This window comes from Melampsora larici-populina (assembly GCF_000204055.1).
Source record: "Melampsora larici-populina 98AG31 unplaced genomic scaffold MELLAscaffold_293, whole genome shotgun sequence".
Classification (NCBI taxonomy): domain Eukaryota; kingdom Fungi; phylum Basidiomycota; class Pucciniomycetes; order Pucciniales; family Melampsoraceae; genus Melampsora; species Melampsora laricis-populina.
The window spans coordinates 1-9,154 of NW_006769041.1; the positions used below are offsets into that span (position 1 = coordinate 1).

General features: G+C 41.6%; 1 protein-coding gene across 1 annotated transcript; it reads left to right on the forward strand.

Moving 5' to 3' along the window:
* Positions 1-3,362: 3,362 nt before the first annotated feature.
* MELLADRAFT_70251 (uncharacterized protein) lies at positions 3,363-3,764 on the forward strand (the record flags this gene model as incomplete). Its single annotated transcript, XM_007419619.1, has 1 exon — positions 3,363-3,764. The coding sequence occupies one exon, from the start codon at positions 3,363-3,365 to the stop codon at positions 3,762-3,764; it is 402 nt and encodes a 133-aa protein (XP_007419681.1).
* Positions 3,765-9,154: the final 5,390 nt, after the last annotated feature.

Here is a 9,154-nt window from a genome sequence, read left to right on the forward strand (position 1 = left end):
TACTTCAGCAGGTCCGCCTCTGGCCCCATTGAACTTGTCGGGCACTGAAACTTTGGGTCCCTTTAGGACTTGTGGGGGTACAGGTTGTACTTTGGCAGGAGCCAAAGTCGCAGGAGGGTTTCTGCTATTATCGGTACGTCCCGCAATCATAGCTTCTAGACGTTCCTCGGCCTGTCGGCCTCGAGCTTCAGCTTGCTCACGCAGTTGGCGTTCTTCGGCTAAGGAGTTCTGAAGGCTGTTGAGTTGTCGCTGTATTTCTTCCATACTTTCGGAGTTTAAATCGGTCGTACGTGGGGAATTAATAGGATCGACGGAGTCTGGTGAAGATCTGTTCACGCTTCGGTACGAGTCGTTGGATTCAACGTCGTCGTCGATGGGTGTTCTGTATGAAGGAGACGTGGTAAAATCGTACTACCGGGGGTTAAAGTGGTTTGGTGATGAGGTTTTATGATCAAGTGAATAAGAAAAAGGAAGGAATCAGAAATCTAGAGTGGTCGGTTCTGAAGGTTTGAGTTTATCTAATGGACTGAATCTGGGGTATTAAAGTTTCTGTCTTTAAGGTTCTGAGTTTGTCTATTCAATGTTCGGAGTCTATCTTGTATCAGCGGGGTTAGATCGCTCTGATCCCGCAATGGTTCTGAAGTTCGTTCTTGGGTTTTCCTAGTTCTGTTCGATAGTAGGTTTGGTAGCGCTCGTCGGTGGTTAGATCCGACAATATGTTAGGACTGTCCTGTGGGTGTGAGACGAGGGCTGGTTGGGTCTTTCTACCAGGATCTACTCTAGTTATGCAGATTGTCAGATGAAGAGAAAAGAGAGATGTACAATGTGAATGGAGTATAGTATAGACTCTAATCTGTGACATGTAGTACTGGGCCTTTCACCGCTCTGTTATCTAAGTGAGATCATAACAACAATCAACACAGTCACCTCATTTAGCAGTGAGGATCACATCATAATCTTTATCAATACATTTGACAATATTGTAATATCCTTTGAAATTGGGAAACATAGTAAGGATACCAACAGTTGTTTGAGAACAGCCCCAACTTTACTCTCTATTTGGCCTTGTTCTACACGTAAAACTTCAAGCATGTTTGGAACCAATGTGTTTATGAATGATCTTAATGCCCTGGGAAACAACATCTTCACATGTTGATACATTTATACAATCATTTTTCAAGGGCAAATGCAACAAAACAGTGTGAAAAGTAAAAACAGTGGCAGAGGTGAGAAACATGACCTGGCAAGCAATGAGGAATTGATTAAATGGACATGTTGTGTGTAATTTGTCTTTGAGCCAGCTTATTAGAGAGTGCCAAGACATGACTGCATTGTGGAACTTGGGTAAATTAAAGTATATCCTGCCTTATGCCAAATCCCAAACCTAAACCCTAAATCCTAAGCTCATACGCCTTAACAGTTGCTAACCAAGTTGTGTCTTTCAAAGTTTTACCAGAAGTCCAGTGTTATGGGCCCTAGTAGATGTCCGGGTGTATAACAATCTTAACTTTCCAATCTATAATGCTGAATGATGGCCATTTCATGGTTTCTTTGAATCTATGGTCCTGTTTTAACTTGAATGGTATAATTGATTATCATACCTATGTTACAATAATTCTCTCAGGGTTGTGATACCCCAGCTAGCAGCTATGGTTTTGATCATGCCACTGTATAATCCACTTCGATCCATTGACCTGTCAATTTCAAGGCTGGTATCAAGATCCATAAATGATCAAAAGAAGTAATCTCAAACATTTCAACAACGGCAAAAAATATCAATGAGGAAACCAAAAGGTATAAAAAGATAAGTAAATCTATTGCTCACAAATATTTAGTGATGCAATTTTTTTAGAAAGACTTTGGTTCCTTCTACTGAGGAGAAATATGGAAACCTATATCATAGGGTGGTCAATTGAATTCAATAACCAACCAGATGAATATGACAAGGTGTTTAAAACAAAGAGCTTGAGTTCACAACCATACTGTAAGAATGTTAGATCACTATTTTTAAGTTGACTCAAAACTAAAACCACAACGGTGATTTACAAACTTGTATATCTGTTTTTCAAAGTGCAATAGGATGATGGTTTGATGATTTTTGGTATCAGATCTATACTCGAGTCCTGTTTTTGGATTGCTCAAGCTGAATCTAAAAAATCTCCTAATTTTATATTTACATTGTACATTCCTATCATGAGGGAACTCAAGACCGACCTTGTATTCTATCACCTTCTTAGCTTTTCCAAATTTGTTTTCTCCTTCTTTACTTAGTGTTCTTTAATGTTTTCACAAACTCCAATCATTTTGAAATCTTCATTTCCCTTGTGATCTGACAAGAGATGCCCAAAAAGGAGAATGAATCTTAAATTCTGTCAACTTTTTGTTTATAAAAACACCAAAAAAAGTATCAAAATCACTCACAAAGGTTAGCGATAGATCAAAATCTGAAGTTTTACATAAATCTACCAAATGGTTCAATCCATTAAAGGTTTTGGATCTAGCTTTAGTTGAAAGATCAGTAGGAAATGAACCATCAACCTGATTTGAAATTTAGAAAGAAACTTTCTTATCTAATTTCATCATTACTTCTAAACAAATTGTACTTGATCTGGATTTATGAATCTTTAAGCCTGTTTGATCTAATAGACTTATGGGTGATAAGATTGCACATAATGATTGTGATAGTTATCCTTCTTCCTATCACCAGTCAAATCGAGTAGACCGATTAGAACAAAAAAAGTTATCTATAGATGACAAAGAGATTATCACAAGGACCTCCAGATCCCCCCTCGACGTTGAGGAGGGCCAGAGCCTCGCAGTTGCATCCAGACTGCCTTGCAAATATGTTTCATCTGAGCAGCTCAGATACTCAATGAGTATCAGTGAGCAGCTATGTACGTTCAGCCATTCCTCTAAGCTTTGGGGAACATAGGGCTATCACAAGGTCCAAGACTGAGTCTCAGTTGTTGAGACCCAGAGTTTCACAACCTTTTCCAACTGTTTCATACCCTGTCAAACAACCCACAACTCATAACCCTTGTGTCACACCTGAGTTATAGATTGAAAGGCTAGTTCAGTCTAGTTCGATCTGCAAATGCGGCAAAGTCACTTCATCAACTAGGATCAGATGAGCGCGCCCACCAGCAGACGCGAAAGAAGAAAGTTACCAAACACACTGGCATTGATGACCTTGTGCCCGCTTCAATCGGCGATGAAATGGATATTGATAAAGGGAAAGGCAGGAACAAATTACTCAATCTGATAAATCCAAAGAACAAATTGTGATCGATCAAAAAATTGCTGAGATCACCGACCTTACATCTACTCTCATGGGCACTCACGGTGAACCCGACTGACATAACATGTCTCGCGGAACAATTGCTGGTCTTTTGAAGAGCAAAGGGCTCGTACCTCGAGATTGCATCCCTTCAGGAGATCCCACTGCTCGCCCAACTACTGAAATATTGCTCTCATTAAACCACAATTCAAACTCAGACGGAAAACCATTGATCGCGCGTCCTACGACTGCTCTTCAACCAAACAACCCTTCTCCTTCCCTATTTGACAATCTCAAACCTGGTCCTAGCAATCCATCCAGCCTCGCTATGCCACCTCAAATCTATGGACCATTTGATTGGCTCGCCATGGAAAGCTGGGCAGCTCAAAGTTTTTTTGGTCCCAATGCAGATCAAATCAACATCAAAGATGACACTTCACTATGTGGATTGAGCCAATGGTGTACTTGGTCTCAATACTTTCAATGAATTGATTTTGAACAGTCATGAAACAAAAAGTGATCCACGATGACCACTATCAAAAGTAATTTAAAATCATCACACCTTCAATACCGCAACCGCAGCGCAGCGCAACACAATATGGCCATTTCCCATTGCGTTGCGCTTTCTGCACAATATGAAGCAACGCAATGTACCGCAATAGTACCTAGTTTTTTCTCACTTGGGGTTGTGGTGCGGACAGCGCGCAATATTTTTGCAATATTGCGCGTCGCGCAATATTGCAAAAATGAGCGCAATAACGCAGTATTGCGGAAATATTGTGGCCCGTAGTTAAATTTAATTTGGCTGACTGAAAGAGAATAAGGTGAAAATAAGAAGAAAGAAACTAACATAGTAACAACTTGTCGTGAGTAGAAATGAAAGAAAAGAGACAAGTGATACTACTTTGTTTTTTTTGAAATAAAGGAAGACAAGAAGTGTTATTACTTTTTTTTCTTTCTTGCTACACCATCAATATAGGCTTGAAGATACTTCGCCGCTTCTGCAAAATCCCCTTCCGGGATAACTCCCTCCTTTAGCCATGCCTGCGAGCCCACTAGACGTGTCATCGTCTTAGGCAGCATACCACCTCGTGATGGGGTACAGATGTCGGCCGCTGCCAAAAAAGTCCGTTCGCAGGCACACAACGTCGCAGAAACCGATAAGTAATCACGGGCAAGGTGAGCAAGGATGGGGAACTGGTGTTGATGTTCCTGTGAAAGACGAAAAACATCAGAATATGAAAATGCAAAGATAGTCAGAAGAGAAAGAAATAAAGCCTACCTTCCACCAAGCCAAAGGAGTTTGGCCCTTACCGATTGGGCATTTCCCATTAAGATATTCTTCAAGCTCAGAATTGGACTTGTAATTACCAGCGTCGGCAGCTCCAAAAATGTCAAATTCATCGAGTTGGGTTGAAGTCGGTTCATTTTCAGTATGTGGAGTTGACTGTTGGTCCTCTGATTCTTCCAGGCGGCTATTGAACGCTTCTTCAATAGCCAAATTAGCATGTTCTTCATGTTCAGGGTAAAATTTGGTGAAGAACTTCCCTCGAAGGCGAGGGTTGAGGATCGTAGCCAATACAGTACTCTGGCACTGGAGCGCTTCGTCGCGGTACTTCGTGAGCCAATTGATCATCTCATCAATTGCCTTTTCAAGGCTTGCATATTCGAAAGATTCAGCTTGAAGCGTTTTCAGTTCGCCAATTACCCGCTGGTATTCGGCTAGCACAATACATCCAGTTGGTCCATTACCTTCAACTCGTGCTGTAGCGTCCACAAAGGTCTAACAGATCATATTGAATGTTAATATGTTGAAATATTAAAGAGAAGATAAAAGAAATACTTACCTTCAATACCTTATTGACCAATTCGACTGCATTCCATTCTTCAGGAGAGATCGTCACCCCCTTGAAAAATGATGCCTTGCGATCAGCTGCAAGCATCGAGTCAATAACCTGGAGAAAGAATGTGAGCAGAAATAATGTGAGCTTGGTGGACAAACACGATGAATGATAATAATGAAGGAAAAAACATTACCTCATGTGCATCACACGCCACCTTTCGGCTGTGGTAATGGCTATTCCACCGCGTCTTGCAAGGCCGCATCAGCATTCTTCCTTTGTATCCCATCCGAGAAGACCGAGCCTTGAAATCGCTTCGTCTGGCAGCGCTGCTAGCGATTTGCCCACTAACAGTATCGACCTACATTTCAAATGACATACATCAATCATCAGTATCATTGTTTGGGAAACAAATATTGAAAAACCAACGATAAAAGAAAAAAAGAATGGAAAAATGCTTACCTTCACAAGTGCGATAGCCACAATGTCCTCCTTTTCACCTGCTTCATTGTTGCTTTCATCCTGATCCACATCATCATCAACACCACTAGGCTTTTCAGGTAAGCCTTCATCATCTTCATCATCATCGGATTCATCTTCATCTATTTCAATGCCTTCCTCGCCGTTATTCACCTGAAGAGTGGGAATGGGAAGAGGTATGCCGTGTGGAATGGTGGATTTGGTGGTGGAGACCTTTTGACCGAGGAGTTTGAGGCCATGCCCAACTGTGAGATTCAGTATATGGGCATAGCAGCGAATATGGTGGGATTTTGAATCCCAAGTCACCGGATTCTGCGCCTTCGCAAACATAGATTTGAGCTCTGAAGCCATTGGATTGTTGTTGCCGCCACTGTCGGTTGTCTGGCATAACATGTAAAAGGTAACAAAACAAAGGATTAGCCCAATTGATTCAAAAGATAAAATAAGAAAAAAGAAAGAGAAATGATACGATGATCAGACAAGAAGATGAGACTTATCTTCTCATGAAGACCGTGCTTTATCAAAAACCGTCCAATCGGTCTTGCTAATAGTTCGCCAAAGTGCCTCCATGCCACCATCTTTAAGGTCAGGTGAGTTGATTGATAAGTCCAGTTTTCGTCGATGTAATTTGCGGTCGCGCCAATGAAGGCGTAGCGGTTACCTTTGGTAGTCCAAACATCGTGAACAAGGCAGAATTTGCCTTGATTCATCTGTTGAGATACAAATGAATCAATAATATTAATTAAAAATATAATATTAATTTAAAATATGAAGTAAGAATCAAATCATATTACTTGAAGGACTTACTCTGAAATTATTAATTGCTTTATTGTGCAATTCTGAATAAAGGATGACAGACTGCTGTGCAGCCCACGTCCTTGATCGTACAACTGCACCTCGATTAACTGAATTGAAAGCGGCTCTGAGGGCCGGGTCTTCAAATCGGGCCCAAGGAAGAGCATGTCTGATGATCCACATGACCAACAACATGTTCACCAGTTCTACCGTAAACGTTGGTCCACTGACAAACGCTGCCAAAGTTCCTTTGTCGTTTTTTTCGACCAGCTCCATCTTTTCTTGATACGAAGGAGGAAGCTGCATACCGGCGGCAATGGCCTTGTGTCGCATTTTGCACACAGGGCGAGTGGCACTGCCGTTGCGATGGCCCCGTAAATTGAAGTAGGACGTGCCAGTTTTATCGCCGGTAAACGTCTTGTGACAAAACTTACATTTGTACAAGCGGCCCTAAAAAAATAGAACGAGTTATTGATGTTAGTAAATAGTAAAATGGTAGGTATTGAAACAACTGAACTACTTACTTTGGGTGGATCAAAATATTCAAGAAGTTCCTTCACATTGTCAGTCCGAGGCTCATGATCATGTTCGCTGGGTTCATTGTTGGATTTGATAAACTCAATATCACAGTCCGACTCTGACTCTTGTTCCACATCTACGTCGTCTGGTATCTCATAGACCTGGGAACAACGATAAAAAGAAATATATCAAAAAGATGAAAAAGATGAAATAGATAAAATAGATGAAGTAGATAAAATAGATGAAATGGTTGAAATTAATGAAATCGAATCAGATGAATGAAAAAGCAGACTTACATTTGTCTTTGATTTTGGCGCGTTCGATGTCTTTGGTTTCGGTGCGTTTGATTTCTTTTTCTTTTGAGATGTGCCGCCAGATGGTGATGGGACCTGGCACGCTTGCTAGTCGATGACCGAACCTAGAATCAGGAGAATGAGGGTTTAAAGGTCAGTTTTCCAAAGCAAATCTCAAACAACATACAAAAGATGTAGACTTACCTTTCCCTTTGCTTTCGGGACTGGGGTTGTTTTTTTAATAACGGGGGGTCGAGGTGAAGCAGGTCGATGAGAAAGGTTGATTGGGGATTCATCGGCAGGAGTGGTATCTCGACTCCGAGTAAGCGCCGTACGCGAGTCGGTTGGGGTACTGATGAACCCTGGCTGCTTGCGAACAGGGGTTGCTGGGCGAAGTGTTCTAGTAGAACCTGGAACCTGGAGCGAGAGAGGCATGGTGATTGGACTTGAAGTAAACAAACAAAGAGTTGATCAGAGTGGATTGAGATCGATGAGAGAAATGCTTCGATCTGATGATAAAAAAACTCACCCTCCATCAAATCCTAAGATTCAAATCGAGATCGAACCACAAGTCAGCCACAGATGCTTCAAGTTCCAGGGGCTGTTGTCAAGTGAATCAATCCAGGGTGAGACGCTACCTTCCATACTGGGAAGGATTGGGTCGTGCGTTGGTGGAGGTGTTGTGTTGAACAGAGGGAGGATGTGGTGGCTGCCTGGTCAAAGGGTTTTCACCGCAATGTCCGAAATATTGTGGTGAAACCCGAAATTTTGTTGCGGTTGAGAAAAACCGGATTTTTCAGCCCCGGATTGCGGTGCGCTGACCCCGCAACATATTGCGGGGTCATTGCGGGGCCAAAAACCGCAACGCAACCGCACCACAACCACTATAAGTTGCGGTGCGGTTGCGGTATTGACACCTTGTTGTAATAGATCTCTAACTTAGACTCCAATTTGCTAATTGTATATATCATACTTTGTCTGACCCTCTGCCTAACCAGCATTCTGGCGAAGTGCCCTTTTATGTATGCATACTGAAGAAGCCAGTCAGATATGTGACTGACAACAATCGGCTCAGCTTGTGTTGTGACTTCTCTTTGCGCGTGCGAGCGTCTTGTGAAATAGTCAAATGTTTGGGTGATAAGTTACTAAGATTTATTGAGGCTTATTGCTGTGAAATCACTTTGTATCTATGCTTCTAGTTCATTGGGTGAAAGTGGAGGAGATCTACCTAGAAGTCTTTGAATCGTTTCACTATAATATAACTTATAATTCTTTGTTTGATTCTGAACAAGTTCCTTTGTTACTCTCATAATCTCTCCTAACAAGCTTTAATGTTTCAGTATCCCGTCTGCTTCCTCTTTGTTTGCTTGATTGGGCTTGGGTACTGCTAGTAGAGGTCGAGAGGTTTGAAGCTGTCGAGATGATACATCATTGGCGCTTGACATTTGTAAGGAATGTCGGTGGTCTAAGGTTGCGCAGAGTAGGTCAAAAGGTCCGGGAAAACACTTCGGAGACCGAGAATGTTAAAAGTGTTGATATCAGATAATCCTTCAAGTGAAATATGCATGCTTGAATGAGAGACTTACTCGAAGTTGTAGTGTTTTCCATGAAGTTTGAAAAACTCGAGAAGCCAAATTTTTGTTCGGTTGATGTCGACACACTGGATCTTGAAGTGGAGCTAAGTGGCAGGTTATCAATATTTGATTATCAGGATCGCAGAAACAGCTACCGTACTATATACTATCCATACTAAAGACTCACTTTGAAGAAATGAAATGACCAGACAGATGATACTGTATGAGCCTAGCCCCCATTGTTAAACTTGTTCATCCCTCTTTGTTTCAAGACGGACTTGATGACTAGAATCATTCACTTTGCAGCACCCAACTCTTCAACCACCTTACTTGTTGCTCTTTGTTCATCTGCAGTTTTTTTCTTCTTTGCGTCTT